Below are 22,324 nucleotides of genomic sequence, written 5' to 3'. Positions count from 1 at the left end.
CTGAAAGGCATTTGAATTAAGTATTATTGTTTAACTTAGAGTGTCCGTATGGGACCAGTAAGTTAATTGTATGTTATGGTTAATAAGGTTAATTTTATGAATTTTTGTCTAGCTTTAAAATAGGTTTGAGATTGAAATAATAAGAATGAACTTTAAAAAAAATAAGAAAAAAGTGCGTGTGCTGTCATACCAGAGGCTTCACGTTCAATGCATGCCTGTACCATCTAAATGTTTTTTTTTTCACTGATACTGCTTCTTGCGAGTAATTGACAAATCCTCCAAAGTAATTTTTTTCAAGAAAAGTGTTTTCTTTCGGTTTTGATTCGGCTCAAGATTGTAGGTCCCTTCAAATTCTGAGAACGTTATTCGCATACATTAATTGTTAAGAGTTGTAAGTCACTAGGTCCCAGTTCTCAATGGACTGTATTAAAATATATATGAATAAAGTTTGTTTTTTGGTCGTAAATGCTGACGTTATAGAAACTAAAAAAACATCTAATCGCATAAATCAACCAGCTTTGTAGGCCACTGAATAAGAGAAACTCCTTATAAAACTTTATCAACTTTTGAATCAATTTGAATTTTCGTCCTCGAGGATTCTCGAAAACTAATTCAACCATTTTATTAAAATGTTTTGTTATCGCTATTTTCGATTGCTTTATCCATATATCGCTCTAGACATAAGTATTTGACCCGATTTAAATAAATAAGATAAGAATAAATAAAGTTCACCACTAGTTTAAGCTTAAAAAAACTTAGTTTCGTATATTTTTATAATTTATAAGGCAGTTTTTTGCTTTGCTTGAAAAAGGAGAAAAAGTATGCATTATGCAAATAACACTATTTTCTTTATTGACTTTTTAATTTTGTATGTAATAGAAAACCATGTGCAAATTGTACTTTATAGTACTTCTCAAACCATTGATTTTGTTATAACTTCAAAGAATATTGAAACATATAGCTCAACACCGCCGTCACCAAGATGACCACTAGCTCTATAAATTCCAGGTTGTATATGTCCTGGCATTCCATCATTTGACATTATACACTTATTTAATACGTAAGTACCTTTTTGTAAAGGCTTTTCAAAACTATCTTTATGCTCAGGTAAATTTGAGCACTGAAGCAAATCTTTTTGCAACATTTTAACATAAATCGAAGTCATGAATTTATAAAAAGTAGTTTTTGGAATTTCAAATGGAGTTGCTCGAAATTGGCTACTCCCAGAAGCACTTCGATAAAGCTTTAATTCAACCTATGAATGAAATGTTTAATAACACTCGGCTATTAATTCAATAACAAATTGAGGTTTATGTATCTTAAATATTTACCGAATTTGTATCGTCCATGTCCATGCCGATAACAATAGACCCATTGATAGCATAAACTCCTTGACTGACACGTATTGGACGCAAGTCAAAGTCAATTATATCAGCATTCGTTGTGTTGTGTTCAATACGCAATATAACAAATTCCCAATCCTAAAGCGAAAATTGATTATTAAAAAGTTTTCGGAAAAGAAAAAACAAAACAAGTTAAGGTTTACCGTGACACAAAATACTCCAACAGACCAAATGCATAATGCAAGACCGTTAAATAGAATTAATGGTCGATACATTTTTAAAGCTTCTGTTACCCATCTCACGGTGTAGTTTCTATATATATATACATATTTATACATTCACCAAGTTCATTATTATTATGTAATTATTTAATATTGAGTTAATTTTATTGCTTTATCAAATATGTAAATATATCTTTATGTGTATCAAATCAATTCAAAAGATAATAAAGCACGAATTACATTACAGTGACTAATTATTTACAAAGTTAATTCTATAAACTAACGATAATTAGTGTTACTACGATGTTTTTTGATAGCTATCTTCATTTTTGTTTTAAACTGAGTTAAATATTGCATTTTAACAAATCTACAACTAAATTGAGTTTGAATTTAAACATGTAGGAAGTTCTTTAAGATTAAATTATATATGCTTTTTCTTGCTTTATTTAAAATTGTTTCCGATTTCATAAGTAACTTCAACTTTAACTAACGTTCTTATTAATATATGATTTTCGAAATTACAATTTTATTTCACAATATGAGTAATGGTCTAAATGTTGTTAAAATTATTTTATTATTTAGTGTAAATATCTACCTGTATAGGTACCCATCGTTATAGTTACATTTTTATTCAATTACAAATACCGTCTTAGTAAGAATTTTCGTTTTGAAAAATCAAAACAATTTTGTAGATCATTTTATTCTCTACAAAGCAATTCTCATTTTTATTAAGTAAGATCCAAAGAAAAAGATTTTAAAACGATTGCCATTTAATTTAAATGCACCGCTAAGATAAGTATGATGAAAATCGCAAAACACAAGACAATTAAATAAACGCTTTAAATAGTTATTTTTTTTTAATCATTGAGTTAATTGCATAAAGGTTAAGGGATAGGCTTAACGTGTATGCAAACGTTTAAAAAAAGAAGAGTTACATTTTATTTTAAAAGAAACTTGAAATCTAACATGAGATGACAAGTTTTCCATGATTTTTCGTAACCATTTTATAGCATCTATGAGCATGCCAAAATTCATAAATAAAAACTATCCAGATGATGATGTCGCCCCATATACTAAAATTAGTGTCTTTTTTTTCAAAAGCAATTTCTTAAAAAATAAATACAAGATAAAATTTGGTCTCTTGGACTGAAAAACATCTGTGTTATGGGAGAAATTGAAAAAAACACATATTTGTGATTGGACTTATGTCGTTTTATATAAATTTTAATTTATTGAGGTATAATAGAAATAGAAAGCTCATCACGACATTTGTCGTTAGGGAATGATATATTTTTAGACAAAATTGTTTACCAGACGCTGGTATTGTTGTTAACTTCCCATCTATTTAAAGTAAATTCAGTTTTATCATTACCATACCAAAAGCCTGAATCGTACAGGTTGTATATATTGTCACTGTAACCTATATTTGAGAATAGGATAAATGAAATAATTGTTCCATATTCCGGCTGTACAAGTAATTTAAATATTTTACTAATGTGTATTTATTCATTATTATTCATTTTGCGGGATCAAAAGTATAGGGCTGAAATTCGACATCAGTCAAACTGAGTTGATAAAACATTTTTTTTCAGTTGAAAGTCAACCTGCATCCATATAAAGTTCAGCTCACACAACAACTGAAGCCATCCGCTGACATTCACAACGTGCGTCGGTCGTAGATATTTCGAATGGGTGCTTGAACAACAGGCATTGAACAGCGATTTTTCGAACAAAATTTTGGGTGGGTGTGTTAATGAACAAAATGGTCGTGTTTGGGGTTCTGAGAATCCTCAAGTAATTGAAGAGAGGCCATTACATCTACAAAAAGTCACTGTTTGATGTGGTCTTTGGACGGGAGGTGTAATTGGACCTTATCGAAGAGTTTCTGTCATATGATTACCGACTTTTATTTTTGCCTGCTATTCAAGAATACGACCTGGAGAATACGTGAGCAAATATGGCCTATCGTCATTACGATATCAACTGGCCACTAAGATCATGCGATTTGACACCGCTGTAATTTATTACGCGAAAGACCGTCTTTATGCTGATAAACTTTTAACTATTGACCACTTAAAAACCAATATTCGGCATAGCTGATGTGCCAAAAAGTGTTCGAAAATGGCCTGAAAACAATCGATGTTTGCAAAAATTCACGTGAGGGTCATTTAAAGGATGTAGTATTTCACACATAATGTCAACGTTCAAACTTTATAATAAAAAAATAAATATACAAATAATATTTTATATGTGTTTTATTTACGTTTACTTTTAAACCGCAAAATGGATAACCTTGTATAATAGTATAAAAATCAATGCAAGTATTTCGTTTGATTTGTAAGAAGAATCAATCCATCCAACCATCGTTTTAGTTATTTTTGTTGATTTTCTGCATAAAATATATATACTTTAGTTGGTTTTATCGTATTTTAAGGCACAGAATTCTTTTATCAAAGAAACCGGTTCATTAACTCAAAATTCGAAAGATCGTGAGCGGGTCAATATTAAGTTAAAATTATTGGCTGGGCCTATTTTGACGAGACTAACATTGTCGGGTATCTGATGCCATAAGGATAACACATTACATATATATATTTCTTAGAAATAGAATAGAAAAGAAATAGTAATATCATCATCATTATGCTTCTATATGTGCATCATATATATCCTACATACATTGTGAGTGACATTATTTGTTCTTTTTTCTAATCATTTTGACAAATTAAAATATCAACAAAAATATCAAATACCCTGTATAAATTGTCTACTTTATAATTATATATTGTTTACTTTATTATATTATTAAAATACATCAGAAAAGGAAGATACGCTCTGTTAAGTTTCTTACCAAAAAAACTTATATACCAAACGAGTTTAGCTATCAGTTAAATGACACTTGAATTTGTCCTTATGCTTTTCCTCAATACTCCGTAAGAAAATTACCAAACCCTTGACCCGGATACAGTTAAGGATAGGAAGGAGAAGTTTATGAAAGTCCTCTGGAGATTGCTAAAATAATCCCTGTTGAGAACTGGCAATAAAATGTATTGCATTAGGTTTTTTTGTTCGATTTGCGTTAAGAATTCATGCCACACATGTATGCATATAGTACATACGAGTACATGCTTACTTCCCAAATATCAATAGCTTATAAATACGATACACTTGATTGTGGTGCACGTTCTGAAGTGAGAGAGGTAAAAGTTGATGTTTGAAATTGGTGCAGGATTCAGGATACCAAAAGTTAGACGTGCATAATATTCAATGAATTCGGTAAAAACTCACATCGATGTACATTTGCAAGCATGTTTAGTTGCATCAGACTGTCAAGAATTGATAACGGTTTTTTGTAGAAGGGTCAAAAACAAACATTTTTTTCTTTTGGAGGATGGTATATCTCGCCCCTTTAAGGAGGTAGGCGCAATTTTTGAAATTACAACGGCAACACTTTTGTTAATAAAGTGCTGTGCCGGTTTTGAAAGCCAAAAATCTTTTTTATAATCTTAAATGTAGAATTAATTATTTTTGTCAATAGTTTTTTAAAAATATGGCATGAAACATTTAAAATGTGATTAAAAAATGTAAACAAAAGTTTTCATCAATTTTTGTTACAATTGTAAAAAGGTACTCAATTGTTTTGTTGTGGTAAGAGTAAATATACATTCTAAATTAAACAAAAAAAAAACAAATAATTGTATGCCTTTCACTTTTCGAAAAGCAGAACAAAAAATTGTAAAAACTTTTTTTTATGACATTTTTGTTTTATTCCATACATAAATAAATCAGTTATAACACCAACACTGTGAGGTATGCATGGGGAACGATGCTGTTCCTCTCCAACGACCCTACTTGGACATTGGACTAAATATAGGATTGCTGATAGGTGAGGATTTACAAATAAAGAACTTCAAGTCTCCACTTTTTCGCAGTGAGCACTTAGAGGCTCCTCAGCATAAACAAAAAGTCAAAAAACTCAACAGCAACATTGCTGTCGGGTTTTCCAAAAAGAACTTGACAACTTTTGTTTTTAAAAATAAACCACAAACAATTAGAGATTTTTCAAAACTTTAATATCGACTTGAAGTACAATCAAAACCATTATGAATGAGACTCAACTTCGTTCATAAGGCCACTGCGGGCACGTTTGCGGTGGAAGTTTCATTGAACATAATTAATGACAACTTGGTCGTTATTTCCCGTTCAATGTTATTTCTGAACTCTTCTATCTTCTATAGATTTTCGACTGTGGTCACACTGAAGGTATACATTTTGACTTTGTTATTATTTATTGTCTACTTTATTATATTATTATAATACATCCAAAAATGTAAGATACGCTCTGTTAAGTTTCTTACCAAATAAAACTTTCATACCAAACGAGTTAAGCTATCAGTTAAATGACACATGAATGTATAAGGACTTATACTTTTTCTCAATACTATACTTCGTATCGTCGACCCGGATGCAGTAACGGATATGAGGAGTTTATGAAAGTACTCAACTAGAGATAGCTAAAATAATTCCTGTTGAAAACTAGCAATAAAATGTTTTGCATTAGGTACTTCCATTTGCGTTAAGGATTCTATGTGTAGTAGACATATAGTACACACATACGTACTTAAGTTCTAACTATCAATAGCTTAAACAAGATACACTTGATTGCGGCGCACATTTTGAGGAGAGTTAGAAGTAAATGTTTGAAATTGATGCAGGATTTAAGATGCCCAACAAAAGTTAGACGTACATGATACTGCATGGTGCAATGATGTTATTGATTGAATTTACATACTTTTATAAGAATACAAGTTAAAAACTCAAATAGATGCAAATGGGTTTTGACCCAAGTATCTTGAGACCAAATAAAGATATTGACTTCGAACTTGTTTTGTCTTACACTAAATGTTTTATTAATATTTGTAAAACTTGAAAATATTGCCAGACGGGTACAAAATGGGAAGTTGTCAGTTTAGTTTTATTTTTTTCAACTTATTAATTATTTTTTCTAAAATAACCACTACCTATATGCGGCGACGTATACTTCCCTTTCCACTGTTAAAAGCTTAATAAGTTCATCCTCAAACATTCCACACCTTTTTTCAAATATTTGCAGTTTTCTAATTAGGTAGTTTGTAATAGCAAATTTTGATTTAATTTTTATACTTTCGCACGGGCGTCGTCTGTAGCTTGTTTGATGGGGTCTAATGGGAGATAGTTGCAGATTAAGGATTTTACAGATTAGTATGTGGTTTACTATTGAAATTTAAAAAAATATCATAGCGATATAAAACATTTAAGCTATCACCCAACACTAAATTTTAATATAAGAAAAGCTTAAATAAAAGGTTAAAAAGCTTAAATGAAAGGTGAAAAGTGTCCGTTCATCCTCAAACATTCCACACCTTTTTTCAAATATTTGCAGTTTTCTAATAAGGTATTTTGTAGTAGCAAATTTTGATTTAATTTTTAAACTTTCGCACGGGCGTCGCGTCGTCTGTAGCTTGTTTGATGGGGTCTAATGGGAGATAGTTGCAGATTAAGGATTTTACAGATTAGTATGTGGTTTACTATTGAAATTTAAAAAAATATCATAGCGATATAAAACATTTAAGCCATCACCCAACACTAAATTTTAATATAAAAAATCAAATGGGGTGGCGCAACAGTCCGTGTGAACCAGGGCCTAGTGACTTACAACTCTCAACCATTCCTGTGTGCGAGTACTGTTTGTCAGGAATGGAAGGGACCTACAATTTTAGGCCGAATCCGAACGGCTAGTTTTGAGAAAGCACTTTTTCATGACAAGAATTACTCTTCAAGGATTTGTCAATTCCTCGCAAGAGGCAGTACCCGCGAAAATTATTATTTTTTTTTTTTTTAAATTAAGGTGGCACAGGCAGGGATTGAACCCAAGACGTCTTGCATGACAGTCCAACGCACTAACCATCATGCTACGGGTACTAGCAAAAATTTTAATATAAGGAAAGCTTAAATAAAAGGTTAAAAAGCTTAAATGAAAGGTGAAAAGTGTCCGCAACAGTTGTGGCGTAGGTATATAAATTAACTACCTTTGCTATATCTAAGAATTCCGCCCACCCGTGGTACGTGGTCTCGCTGCCAGAAAAAAAATAAGCCGGTTGAAAGTTGTTGATAAGCCGATTAAAAGCCGTGTATAAGCACCACCAGTCAAAAACGATAATCGAAGCGACTGAGACATAAGCGAAGAGCCAACAATCGAAGGAGAGTTAACAAGGAGATAAGCATCCTAAAGACCAGTCCAATTAAACAAATACCTATACCGTACCTAGGAAATTTACTATCATTTTTTATTATTTAAAGTTGTGAATCAAGTGAAATCAGAGTTCTAATAAAGAAAAGTCCTTTATACTTAAGTCTGTGTGTACCTTGTTTAGTTACATCCTTGATCCGACGAGCTTAACTCAGCCTTTGTACTAAAGTTACATAAAAAATCCTTTTGACGCACAGTCCAAGTTTAGGGTCATGTTGTTGGCCTTTCGATGCCAGTAAGTAGGTCTTCAAAACCAGATAAGGGAACAGGTATCTAGAGTATGTTGTCGAGTCAGTTCCCAAACTAAGTACAAGTAGATTACGAGCGTTCTGCTATAGAGGCATTTTAGGCTCCTAGCTGTGAATTTTGAATAAAATTTCTCTCAAACAATGAAGGAATTGTATGCACTAACGTCTTATGTACCGGAATTAACTTAGCCTTCTAACTAAAATTCGGAGAATTAGTTCTATCGACCAGCGTATGTTCACTGAAACTAATAAATACATTAGAAGCAACGATCGAAACGTCTTAAGCTTCCAACAACCACAAATAATGAACTTTTAATAGAGACACCTTTTTGTTGTCTTTTCATCGCTTTCACGAGCTATATAGAGCCGTGTCTAGTTTTGGCATTCCTGCCAAACTCGTCCGTTTGTGCAGGATGACAATGGAGAATTCACGCTGCTTCATAAAGGTTGGTAACTAGTTAACAGAACCTTTCGATGTCAAAAAATGTTTTAAACAAGGTGATGCGCTGTCATGCTCACACGTCAACACTAGAGGCACTATCTTTTAAAAGTCTGTCCAATTACTAGCATATGCTGATGACATTGACTTAATCGGAAGAACTCAGCGTGATGTCAATGTTGCTTTTGTGAGTATTGAGGCAACGGCGGAAAAAATGGGTTTAATGGTTAATGAGTGCAAAACAAAGTAAATGCTGTCGTCAAGAAAGGACATACAACACCGACGTCTTGGTCAAAACGTCACCATCGACAGACGTAACTTTGAGGTAGTCAAGGACTTCGTCTACCGAGGCTGCGCTGTAAACACAGAAAACAGCACCAGCGCTGATATCAAACGCAGAATAACTCTTGCTAACCGCTGTTTCTTTGGACTAAGAAAAAAATTGAGTTATAATGTCCACTCTAGAGGGACCAAAGTGTCGCTCTATAAGACTCTTATCATCCTCGACCTGCTATACGGTGCAGAAGCATGGACTATGACAAAAGCGGATGAAAGCATCTTGGGTCGGTTCAAGAGAAAAGTTCTTCGTGTGATCTACGTCCCGTATGAAGGGGAGTGGAGGAGAAGATGGAACGACTAGCTGTACGGGCTGTACAGCGACGTACACTTAGCCAGAAGGGTAAAAGTCCACACCCACAGGACAGCGCAGTAGAGGAAGACCGATGATCAGGTGGCGCGCACAAGTGAAAAGTGACGGCACCCAACTTAGAGCGCGAGACTGGAGACATCTAGCTAGGGACCGAGCTAGATGGAGAAGTTTGTTGGGTGAGGCCCTAGTTCACACAGGACTGTAGTGCCACCTTAACTAAGTAAGTAAGTTTTGTTGTCGAAGATCCTAAGGAGAAAGTGGAGCTATTGCACAATACCTAAGTAGAAACGTCAATAAGTGGGAGGAATTAGTTGACGACGTTGACGTACATTTTTTGGTGAGTAGAGTAATTTGACAAAAGTAATTTCATTGATAAATATCTTTGGCCCCTATTTCAGATAATGATTTTGAATTTTGAGGAAAAAAGGCATCTTTTTGATTTCAAAATATTCGTTTTCAAATCTAACAGTTATAGTGCTACACATATGTATTTTTATGTATTAGCTCTGTTAATTCAAGGAATAGATATAAAACTACAAATCTATACATAAGAACATAACGTACTTCTCAATTAAGTAACTTCATGTTTCTGTCATCTAATAATGCGGAAAATCAATGACAAGGATGTCCGTTTTTTTGTTTTAAGCGACAAAACAACTAAGCTTTATAAAAACAATTTTAATCAAAATAAAGTTTATTGAAAATAAATTAATCAAAAAATGCGATGTTATGATCTAGTAACTATATGTCATTTGTATAGCAAGAGACCTTAGGTTAAATCCAGTATCTCTGATTTGTTGGTTACTTATGCTACGCGTGTATAATAATCCAAATTTCTGACTTCGAGATAAGTCAGAAAAACTTCGAAAAATTTGGACTTTTTTAGCTTATCGGTATTTTTACCCTGAAAGAAAGTTTTTAGTATAATTATGTTCTATGATTTTAATGCAAACAACTTACTAAAATTTGAGTCTGTAGATGTATCAGGGGCCCTACTATGTAACTCGATTCTACAACGAAATTGCTCGAATTCGAAAAATGTGTACTATGTATCTATTTGACTACTTTCGAACCAACGAGAATCGAATAGTTCTAGTAGTGCCAACAATATTCTTTTGAACTTTCGAATAAACGCGGAACTACGTAACTCGAAAGTAGAATTCAAAACAAGGCAAAATTGAAAATAATCACTCTACATCAAATGCGAACGAAGTTTTGTTTGTTTTATATCACCCAGAGCGAGACAAAAACCGCAACATATGTCATGTCGGATGTTATGGTGTGAAGTAAGAACATAAATCCGTCTTTAGAATGACGATAGTTCTTAACAAAACTAAAACATATATTTTTCGTTAAGAACGCGTTCAAATATTCTACCGTATATATGTATGTACAAATATGTACAAACCTTTTCTCACTCAGCTCCATTATGTTGGAATTATCTCTTATTCTTCTGCGTTCAATTTCGCTCGTTCCGTTCCATACGGTGTCCATTTTTGTATTAATTATTTTTGTCAAAAAATGTTATGTTTTTAAAACTGTCAAACAACTCGATACTAGTTCGAAAGTACATTTTTTTTTGAAAACAAGTTTGTATAACCGACATCCGATTCTACTTTCATACGTAGTACGATTTGATAAGTAGAATCGGAAATGAGTTTCGAATAGAATCAAAAGTAGAATCGAGTTAAGTAGTAGGGCCCGAGTTTTATATTCAGTTGTTCAATAATATTGTAAAATAAGTTTTTTTATAATCGAGGATTTAATATTAAAATCACAAAAATAGACTATTTAAAGTATAATATAACTCTGGAGTGAAAAGATTGTATATGAAAACTGGTTTTCATATACAAAGATTAAAGGACCTATTTTTTCGTACAAATTTCACAACTAATAATATTCATTTTAATACCAACTATTACAAACTTGACTCTCTTAATCTATTTTAAATTTCGAAATTTTCAGTTATGAAAACCAATGATAGCTATAACTGGCGCTAAGTGTTGCAAATTTGATGTTCCTAACTTGATTGGTTTTAAAGTTAGAAAGGATCGATAACCGACTGAGCTTGTTTTTGTAAAAAGGGAGCAGTGCAGTATCGAGCCCTTCCCGCCATTTTATCGTAAGTGTCATTTCCAATAAAAAAGGCAAATTAATTATTAAAATTAGCCTTGGATGCTATTGTAATGTCTTAAACTATGCATAATTCGTAATTTACAATACTGACTATGAGTACAAGTTGTTTCAAGGACCAGCAGTATGCTTTTGATTTGTCGTTTACGATAAAATTTATTTAAGCGCTTTCGATAAATTGGCGGGAAGGGCACTAGTGAAGATATTTGAAAAAATAATCACCTTTAGAACCTTTATATAACAACAGATTTTTTTTTTAATTTAAGTGAAACTATAAACACCGCAGAATTGATACTAAAAACAGTTGAGTAAAAAGCAATCTTGTTATTTTAAGCGATATACATACTTTAAACATTTCCGCTGGGTAAAAGTTTGTTTGCTTGGAGTGATTTATTCCCTTTATAAAAATACGTCATCAATTTTTGGCAAAACAATATCTTACTCATTCCGGGAAACAAATAATTTTTTGTTAGCAAATCTTATAATAAAATACCGACAATATTTCAATTATTTGTTTTATTTCATTCACATTATTTTGTTTGCTTTGATTTACATATTTTTATTTTATTTACTCATAACCTTTATTTTATATTATTCCCTTATTTATAGTTATATTTTCGTAATTTTAAATTTTACATATTTTTAATATTTTTGCTTTTTTATGTTTACAATAATTTAACTTAATTATTACACATGTACATATTTGTTTCAAGGTAATTTAATTTCTTGAATTTTTAAGTTTAACATTATTTTAAATTTAAGAAAAAAATCGATAAATTCATTCCTAGTTATTATCGTATTTATTAACAGTAACAGTACTTTGAATAACATTTCATAATTTCTGCAATTGAATTACTTTGTAATTTAAGATTTTTATCTTCATATTCTTATAGCTTTTTGTTTTTTTTTTTTTACTAATTTTTACCTAAATAACAATATCAATAGTCCTCTGGATTTTTTTTTATTTTTTTTCTTCACTGGTAAGGATATAATTTATTAAATACTGAATTTAATAAACATACGACAAATGTATGATATTGGTGATATAATTATCAGTTAATAATATTTAAATAATTAATAAAATTGTGTTTCGGCAATACTAAATAAAACAAAATGTCAACAATAAGCATATTGATTGTACTAGTTCTGAAAAGATAGAGTGGTTGTATTGAAATTTTGTTTTTATCTATTAAAAATAAATCTATAGGGCAAATAATAATAATTCCTGTTTCGTGTATAGATCGGAGGTACAGTTTATGATGCTTACTGAAATATAATCACTTAATGTACAATCCAAAGTCAGCCTTAAACTTGATTATTTCAATACCATGCAAAAGCATTTTTGAATGTATGCTTCTATATCACCATGTACACAACATAAAGTTAGTTCCAGAGGCAATAAAGGAGAAGGAATTACCTTAATATACTATACATACTTAAAAACAAATAAAATTAATTCATAGAAAACAAACCAATTAAAACCGATGTTATTTTCTTAAAATTTTAAACTATTAAACATTTAAACAAATTAAGTCTTATGAAATATTCACCAACAGCTAAGGAACAATATTTTAATTCATACCAATATCGAAACATTTTTCAATGAAGCTTAGAAACAAATATCAACAAAAAAAATTTAATTACAAGACACAAACATAAAAAATACTATTCTTTTATTTCATAGAAATAAAAACATAATACAATAATAAATCAAAATATGTATTTACATAAATATAGTTTGACTTAATGTATAGTTATGTATATGTATGTATATAATTAACAAATTTTACAGACAAAAATAAGTTATAAACAATTATAAATACTTATACCCAATACACATGTACCTTGAACTCTTGTGATAGAGCAATTAAGATTTTGATATAATTGAGCTTGGCTAAAAAATCATCGAAGAAAGAATTGGGTAGGAAAAAAGTTCAAAACTAAACATGCGTACCTCAAAAATGTTGTTAGAAAATAAAATATAACAAGCATTTCCTTCAGATTATACGTATTAAAGTTTTCTTCGTGAGGAGGCTAGAACCTTCTTGAAATAATTTGTTCGTTATGTCTTAAACAGATGAATAGTGGTTAGATGTTAAGGCCCGATATTGAATGTGAACCAAACCTAAGCGTCATTTCATTAAACATTTTTCAATTTCAGACTTACTCAATTTTATCACATGGAAATGTATATGTACACTCGAACAATTGAAAAACATCTTCAGTGATGAGTCACATTTTCAACTCAGTGAATTTGTCAATAAGCAGAATTAGCACATTTGGGCGATAATCCAAAGTGATTGCCGAAAAACGAATGCACCCACAAAGAATGACTGTTTAGTGCGGTTTATGGCCCGGCGGCGGCATATTGGTGTTGAAGATCATGTGATTTGACACCGTTGGACTTTTTTCTTTGGGGGTTCACCTGAGAAAAAAGTGTACGTCGATAAGCCAGCAACAATTCAAGAGCTAAGGGATGAGATAATTCGGCACACTAAAATTTGATAGGGGTGTGCCGCCAAGATCGCGATTAGCCCATATTTCGTTTCATACATAATTAAACCTTACCAATAGTATAGTATTCAATGATTTGACAACATTTAATTTATTACCTTTAATTTTTAATGTAATATAACGCTATACATTTACTTAACACAGGGTTTTCAACCTACTTCTTCAAAAGTGCTCAATTGTATTAATAAAAAGCTCATATACTCGTATATTTGTTGGGAGAAAATGTCACTGGAATGGATGCTCCCTGACTAATTCTTTTTTGAAACACCTTTAGAAAACGTGATGATTTCGGTCTTATGTGGTTCGAAATAAGACACTATTTAAAAATTATGTTTTGAGTTCTTAGATATTCATTTTTTCCTGTGAATTATTATTACATGTGTCTATAAAAACAAGGGTCATGTACAATCATTTTATACACATATCTTATAAACATAAATCCTAATGGCAATTTTTTCTTTCACTGGATATTATATTTCCCGTCTGTTAAATTATGTTAACAGACAGACTGAAATGACTTAATATTTATGTAATACATAAATGTAATAAATTCAAATAAATATTGGTGCCAAAAACGTATATGTCATCACTGATGTTTGTAAGATATAAGTTGTAAAGAGAGGCACTAAATTATTTAATAGAAGTTATAAATAAAAACAAATAAAATAAATAAATAAAACAAATAACTAAAAAATCTACTTGACGAAAAGAAATTAAATTAGTATAATCTGAAAGAAATTGTTGTCATCTGTCATTTTCAACCAAATTTACTCTGGTACATGCTATGTGTGCGAAGTTATATGCTTTGGGTTCCAATCTTGGTAATGCATGCTCATGGCCCTCATGTGTGTACATTTAAACTTTTTTGAATGAACGCTTTTGCTTTTGTTCGTATTCTGTGAGTGTTTTTGCGTTATTTACCTTCTTACTAAGTATGCTCATCACTAGCCCACAACAATTTAAGGGATGTGAAAGTTAATAGATAAATAATCACATGCCTTGGAAGTAGTGGCAAATGTAATGAGAAAATTAATGTTCTGTAGATCTGGACCCGACATTAGTGGCCTAATATCGTGTAAAAACCAAAAAAAGTAACTTTGGGGAGAACCATATTGACAGAAAATTGTTTCTTACCCGTTCGTAGATATTGATCCCAAAAAAAGTGGATCATTAAATTTGCCGCATCTTCTAACTCATGTTCTTAAACTCCGCTTCCACTGAATACGCATACAAATTTTTGATTTTTTTCCAAATATTAATGGGTATTGTGCAATTGAATAGGCGCGTTATTATGTTGGTAAGTCAAGTTTATGGGTCAAAATATTCTTGATTATTTAGAAACATTTATTTTCAAGAGATTATAAACAGCTGCAATATTTTTTTATGTTCCAAAATAATTGACAGCTTTCAATATAAAACACCTTCTTCACAGTTGTGATGAAACTTTTAACAACTTTTTATTTTCTCAAATCGTGAAAATAAAAGTTGACCCATCAGGGCCACCCAAACTAAATTGTTTTATCGTCTGGAAAAAATACGTGGTACTGGTATTCTATTTCAGATTATTTGAGTTTTGAAAAAATAACAGCATAACTTTCCGTTATTCGTTAAGTATGTAACTGATTTTTCATAAGTTTATAGAAACTTGAGTTTCCGCCTATTTTTTGTTTTATTTTTGAAGTTCGTTTTACTTCACTTTATGTTTCAACTGCACCAATATTTACTTTTCTTTACTTCTTTTTGTTCTTTTGCTTTTGAAACACTGCTGAGGTATTTAGAACTACCAATAGGTATTGGTATCAAATCTTTAGAAATTTAATTTCTCCTAAAACACTAAAATTGTTAATTTAAACTATCCAGTACTTGAAAACGCCCATAAGCAGCAATTGCATTTTTATTGCATCTATTCAGTTGACTTGACTCAAAACCAGGTTCTTCTTTACCTATAAAATACTTAACAAGTGGGCCGAAACAAGGCTAGCAGTTTTATTTACAAAAACACTCAATATTAAGAAAAAATTTAAAAAGCATTTTCGAAAATATTTGTGCGTATTCAGATGAAGCGGAGTGTATTTGTCGGTTAAATATAACAACACAAAATTTGCTGTGAGTGCTTAGACGATAATACCTCCTCTTACATTCAATTTTTTGTTTGTAGTATTCATACAAAACTTAAAAATTGTAAAAAGTGTGAAGTGTGAATGAGGATGTTATCCGATTGATCAACATTTATGAAGCAAAACAAATTTTGTGGGATTCACTTGAAGAGCATTTAAAAAATTAAATCAATAAGGCCGATATTTTCTTAAATTGTGAAAAAAATTAAGTATGCATAAATATAAAACAAAATATAAGAAAAGAATTTGAAACAAAAAACTTTTCAGAAATGGGTTTCAAATCGTCCACACCAAAAGAACATATCACAAACATTTCTTTAAAGAACAAAACAAATACAAAACAGCTCAGGTAACTTTTCCAATACCATTATGTATACATTATTGATACATCAACTTTTTCACTTTTCGATTATTATGTAATTACATCTGTTTTTTACCAGTTTTAGATTTTTTTTTTGTAATTGTGTTGTTTGTTTCCTTACGAACTAATATTTCCATTTTGTATGTTGTAATTCTAACCTAAATCGCATTCGTTAGGTAAAACAAAAAGAAACACTTTGATTTAAATTTTTGTTAACAGTTCGAAATAATCAAAAGGTCTAGGTTTTAGGATGCAGTTTTTAAGGTTCCCAACATATTTTTTTCTAAATCGTAAAATGTCCCAGAAGTAAACACACTATCGAATTAACAACAATATGTGCTGTTGTAATATTTGAAAACCCTTTATTTTATTGTTATGTAACATATGTTGGGACTTTTTTAAAACTACAAACATAATTGCCAAATAAAAAAAGCAATATCTACCTTTTTACAGTTGAGAAGTTATGCAATTAAAGTATTCTCAAATAAATAGCAACACTCAAAAACTTACAATTCACATTTTTTTCAAAAGGAAAAAACTTAAAAATTTAGTGGACATTGTTTGCATCATTTGTTTAAAATAATTAAGAAATTCAAATAGTAGTTTTTTGAATCACTATCTGGATAATGAACTTAGACAATCAAGCACCACAAGTAGATAAATACATAAATTAATATACTGAATAAAATTAAAATATTGCTTAGCATCTATTCTACTGTTTATTTTGTTTATTTGAATGAAATAAGTGTTGTTGGTATTACTACGTTACATTATATGCAATACTTATTTATTATTTTTATGTAATATAATCTTTGTTTTTTAAACTTTTTACTTACATGCATCTGTCAGGTGCAGTTTTGAATTTTAGTTTAAAATTTATGTTACTGTGTTGAATTTAAATTATATTTACACCTACAAAATAATACAAAAATTTAGTTTTCCTTAGATAGAAGTAGTAAAACATATTGTATAATGTGTATAAAACAGATTGTTCCTTAAGATGCACGAGAATTCTTTGTTCTCACCTTACGTCAGTTTCTTGAGTGTAAACTTTTCTGCGGAGTGTTTTTATTAAAGTGGATTCTGTGATTTGGTTATGAGATATGACAGTAAATAAACCAATGAGTCGATGCCTTTTAATTTGGTTGTCATTCTTTTTAGCAATTAAATATGTCTCTTTTTCATTTAAGAAATTTAGTACGTGTTCCTTTAGCTGATTAATATAAATATCATTATAATGTTGATGCTGATGATGACGTGATTGCTGATAATGATAAGCGTGCGGTTTGTAGTTAAGTGAAGCATTTTCAAATCGATCGTGATTAGAATACTGTTGAAATTCGATTATCATTGTTGTCCGATTAGTATACTTAGAAAAAAGATTTAGGCATTTTATCAGGAGTGCAGTTACGCAAAATATTATGGCTTTAATTATATTGTTGGTTGTTATGGTCAAATGTGGATGGCAACATTCGGAATTTTCTGATACTGTCTGATAAATACTATAGTAGATAAAAATATTGATAGGTAAACTAATAGACAATGATTTGGAGACATTTGATGATGTGCTTGTCCCGCGCGCTGCATTGCTGCTGGGAATTCCCCTGGAAACAGAATGAGAAACACCTATTTAATTTAAATCTTTTTTGCTGTTCTATGACTGAGTGATCATAAATGTAAATAAAATGTTTGTAAATTTCTTTTTTTTTTATTTACAACAAAAACATTTGTTAAATTTTTATTAAATTTCTGGAGTCAATCAAAGTTAAAACGTTAAATAATAGAAAAATTAGTTTTCACTGTTCTAGTTTCATAAAAAACAATACATCTTTCATAAATATGTATATATAAATAAATAAATAAATTATGTGGCGCAACAGTCCATGAAGAACCAGGGCCTAGTGACTTACAGCTCTCAACCATTCCTGTGTGCGAGTAATGTTGTCAGAGGTGGAAGGGACCTACACTTTATATGCCAAATGCGAACGTCAAATTTGAGAAAGCACTTTTCATGACAAGGATTTGTCAATTCCTCGCAAGAGGCAATACCCGCAGAAAAAGTTAGGTGGCATAGGCAGGGATTGAACCCAAGACCCCTTTCATGACAGTACAACGCACTAACCATCACGCTACGGGTACTACAAAAATAAATATGCATAGGTTATGTAATAACCTGTATTTTCCAACAATAAATAATGAACACAACTACTCAAAAGACAAAACAAAACTAAAACTTATTTATTATTTTTTTCAATAACAATCTCTCACTATGACTACACATACACAGTATACCTTATTCGATATTATTTGCAACTTTAATCGATATGTATCTTGAAGATACTACCTTCTACTGACCAGGTCGCCACAGGTCATATTCAGCTTATTGGAAGTTAGTGAATTCTTACTTCATAGTCCAAGAACCAGGATCATATTTTGGGTTGTGAGATGGACGCTGTGCAAACCTTATGAAAAAGCTAGAAATAATGGTTTTTAATGTGTTCGAACCTTTAGACCGAAGACATAGGGTCATATTCATAGTTAATTTATAAGTTCTGATTTTGTCTTTGCTAAATTAAACTTCAGTTTATGTTATTCATAGACAATTTAAACCCATTTTAAAACGATAATTTGGAGTCTAAAAATGAACACGACGGAACCTATGTTTAAGCTGTTTCTAAATCTATAAAACGTCAAAAATAAACAAACTGATTGAGTAAATTAAGTTACGAGACATTTTATTTGAAATTTTAAAAAGAAAAATTAAGCATATATCAATATTTTGATATTTTGCTGGATGTTTGAATGCTACCCACTGACAAAAAAACGAAAGCTCTACTTAACCTGATTGGACTCCTTTGAAATAAATGAAGACGATTTGAATGAAAGGTATTGATTCGAGAAAAAAAACTATCAGGATTATGATTGGCCTTCTAAATAATATACAACTTTCCAAGTCTTAAAACCACCATCCCGACTTAAAAAAATATCTCAACTAACAGCAAACAAAATATGTAGTTTAGAAAGTTTCAAAGATTTTGGCTCTCCATCTAACGCAATTTATTTTGTTACCGTTCAACAAGCCATTTTGTATATGTTTAAGTGAAAATTTTCAAAATTGTAGTAGAATATGCCTTTAACCTGCTTCTAATTAAACAGAACAGGCAATTCTTTATGAATAGCAGCTGTTTTTAACCTATGTGTTAAATTTAGACTCCAGTTCAAATAGACTCGGGTTTAAAATATGACTATGAATATGCCCCATATTGTTTTGTTTCTTACATTAAGATATATTTAAATGCAATATTATTGAATTTAGGAGACTTCAAGTAACTTTCATTATTAATTTGATTCTTGTTCTTGAAAAATAAGGAAAAAACGCAACAAAGGCAAACATTGTTTCTGTTCTAAAATATTTTTGTATCACAATCTTAGAAGTGAAAAAAGTTAAGTTAAAAGATTTTTTTTTTAAATTTTAAGTTAAAACTTACATAAGTGAACCGAACATTTTTTTTTTTTGATATTTAAATGTGTCATAAGTGGCCGTGAGATCGTTTCAAAAACGATTACAACAAGGTCATTTTCGTTTCAATTTTTCCGACCCCCAAAGCCTCTACCTGCGTTCGCCAACTTAAACAACCTAGAACAATTTTCAAACAATCGATTTTCGGTCTAAAACGCTCATTTTTGGGTATTTTTCAAAAAAAAACTTTGGAACAATGCGGAACAAACCTGGAACAACTTTCCAAAATTAGAAAAACAAAAAAGGGGGGCTAACTTCACGCACTCTAACTTTTTACATTTCCACCAGGCCTTTCGTGTTTTGTTACTTCCGTAGTCCAAATGAAGTTCGTCATTTTCATTAATTTGTATTTTATTGTTTAATTTTTGTTTTTTTTTTTGTATTATAGTGAACTTGGGAATATCTTTTATATCTGCCGACTAGCCATCTTATACATAATATCGTACTTTTTTATGGAAATATTATCTGGTTTTAAGACAGTTTTTGTTACAATTTTCCGTCGGAGTTGCGTACAAATTTAATAATATTTGTTGTACTTCCCGTAACAGGATAGTTTTTACTGTTATGCAAAACGCCTTGGGTTTCATCTCTGCCTTGTGCCCCCAAGTTTTAAACGGGTCCTCTTGCAAGGAAATGGCAAATTCTCGAAGAGTACAATTGTTGTCATGAAAATTGGTTCCTGAAATTATCCGTTCGTATTCGCCATAAAAACTCAGGCTCTAATTCTGTACGCACTGGTGTCGGTGTGCCAGCTTATCATCGTTACCATAAGGCCGGGCAAACATGCTTATTCACACACGTATTTTACTTGTAAAAGAAACAGTTTAAGTATTGACAAGCTAAATGAAATTTATTGGTCATTTTTGAGTATTAACTCACTAGACTATTGATTTAGAGGTTATTCAAACTATAACTTCGGTACCTATTTAAAATTGGGCAGAGCTATGGCTCAGAAACAAGTTGGTACAAATTCAATAAAAACTGTTATAGTAAGCAGGTACTGACTTGTTTTGATGAGTTGCTTAGAACCGAGTCCTAATTAGTACTCGGTGCCAAATGGTCAGGAAAATGGCATATTACATGCATAAGAAATTTGCTGATACCCATTTGTAGCTTAAATTTTAGGTCTAGTTACTTCTTCAAACGTTAGTACTTTATGAAGAATATGGTTGATAATTTTTTCTATGACAGCACATATTTTTTAAAATGTATGTATTTGTTATTATAATTCAGTCAAAATTTTAATAAAAACCATTAAGACCGAGTGCTAATTTTTGGCATGAAAGAAAAACCAGTGGATATTAAAGTTGTAGGTAGTTTTAGTAAAGATGATAACAAAAATGTTCGTCTGTCGGTACGTAGTGGCCGATATTTGTGTCAAGATGAAAAGCATTTGAAGTGGTTTCCCTCCCTCTTTGAATTTTCGGGAAAGGTGCACCCTGTCTGTCATTTATTTTACCGCACACAACATACATAGTCAACGACTTCTAGTATCACTATTACTTACTAAATTGACCTTTAAGTTGATTACAAATAATACACTACAGGTTTACCACGATTTAAGAAAACAGCATTACAAAAATAAATATATATTTTAAATGTACTATGATTACCTTAAGTTCTTTTAGATACAAAGTACAGAACTCTTGCTATACAAAACATTTTGGGGACGTTTCATTTGTTTATAATGATTACAACATCTGTACCAATGAATTATTCTGTACTAATTAATTATTCCGATGTGAAATATTTATTTTGACTGTAATAAGAGGTTTCGGAAATTGAATAAAAGGGTTGAATTGTTGGGCCAAACTCCCATGCGTAAGATTTCTTTGTAGAAGTAAAAAATCTCATCAAGAGAAGATGAAAGAAAATGGTTTTAAAACAATACTTATTAGCAAAATAGAAATTGAAATGTTTTAACAACAAAAACTCGAAGGACTTTGCCTTTTTTGTGTTTAAATTCAATGGTTTCCATTTTGATTCTCTTTTATTATACTTACCATTCAAAACATGGACTGTGACTCCTTTACTTTTGGAATTCGACGGATTGCATTGATACTGTCCGGAGTCGGAAGGTCTAGCAGTTTTAATCAGTAGAAATGAAGTTGTAGTTTCACCTTTGTTTGTAACAACTGTTACTCCACCCCTTGGTGAATCGTAATTGATTATCTGAAAGAAAAAACAAAAATCTAAACCTTTTTGTCCAATGAAATTTCAGGAATATTTAAGTAAAAGGTGACCAAACAATTGGAACGATTTTATTTATAAACACAACTAAATTTTTTCTGAAAACTATGTTTTTGTTCTTCTTCTTCTTCTAATCATGGCTTCAGTTTCATATGTCGTTGTTTCATATTTCAAGACGCTGAGGCTATTGAATTGTTCTTGGCTTTTTGACGTTGGTTAACATCGTATCATGATATTGAAGACAGTTGATATCGTCACAATGAAGGTTTTCACTGCCATTTAATATCTTGAGCAAAAGTTCTA

General features: G+C 30.9%; 2 protein-coding genes across 6 annotated transcripts in view; both read right to left on the bottom strand.

Moving 5' to 3' along the window:
- Nucleotides 1-826: 826 nt before the first annotated feature.
- Nucleotides 827-1,705, bottom strand: LOC129939878 (uncharacterized). The gene is made up of 3 exons (XM_056048057.1): nt 1,547-1,705; nt 1,332-1,481; nt 827-1,255 (listed from the first exon to the last, which is right to left on the bottom strand). The coding sequence occupies exons 1-3, from the start codon at nt 1,679-1,681 to the stop codon at nt 914-916; spliced, it is 627 nt and encodes a 208-aa protein (XP_055904032.1). The 5' UTR covers nt 1,682-1,705; the 3' UTR covers nt 827-913.
- Nucleotides 1,706-11,967: 10,262 nt separating this feature from the next.
- Nucleotides 11,968-22,324, bottom strand: part of LOC129938368 (uncharacterized) — a 61,294-nt gene continuing 50,937 nt past the window's right edge. For 4 of the 5 annotated variants that reach the window (XM_056045872.1, XM_056045874.1, XM_056045873.1 and 1 more), the window contains exons 6-7: nt 21,835-22,003; nt 11,968-17,937 (exon numbers count right to left, since the gene is read on the bottom strand). In XM_056045872.1, coding sequence (XP_055901847.1) covers nt 17,333-17,937; nt 21,835-22,003 — 774 coding nt within the window. In that variant the 3' untranslated portion in view covers nt 11,968-17,332. The remainder of the gene's footprint in view (nt 17,938-21,834; nt 22,004-22,324) is intronic. The other variant, XM_056045876.1, reaches the window with a different exon arrangement.

This window comes from Eupeodes corollae, chromosome 1, assembly GCF_945859685.1.
Source record: "Eupeodes corollae chromosome 1, idEupCoro1.1, whole genome shotgun sequence".
NCBI classification, from domain to species: Eukaryota; Metazoa; Arthropoda; class Insecta; order Diptera; family Syrphidae; genus Eupeodes; species Eupeodes corollae.
The sequence above is the reverse complement of the archived record's forward strand: the minus strand, read 5'-3'. Positions and strand labels throughout refer to the sequence as shown.

Coding starts and splice junctions, on each gene's coding strand:
- LOC129939878 (XM_056048057.1), bottom strand. CDS start 1,681: ATGTATAAATATGTATATATATATAGAAACTACACCGTGAGATGGGTA. Junction 1,482..1,546: donor TTGGAGTATTTTGTGTCACG/GTAAACCTTAAC, acceptor TTTTCGCTTTAG/GATTGGGAATTTGTTATATT. Junction 1,256..1,331: donor ACATGGACGATACAAATTCG/GTAAATATTTAA, acceptor TTTCATTCATAG/GTTGAATTAAAGCTTTATCG.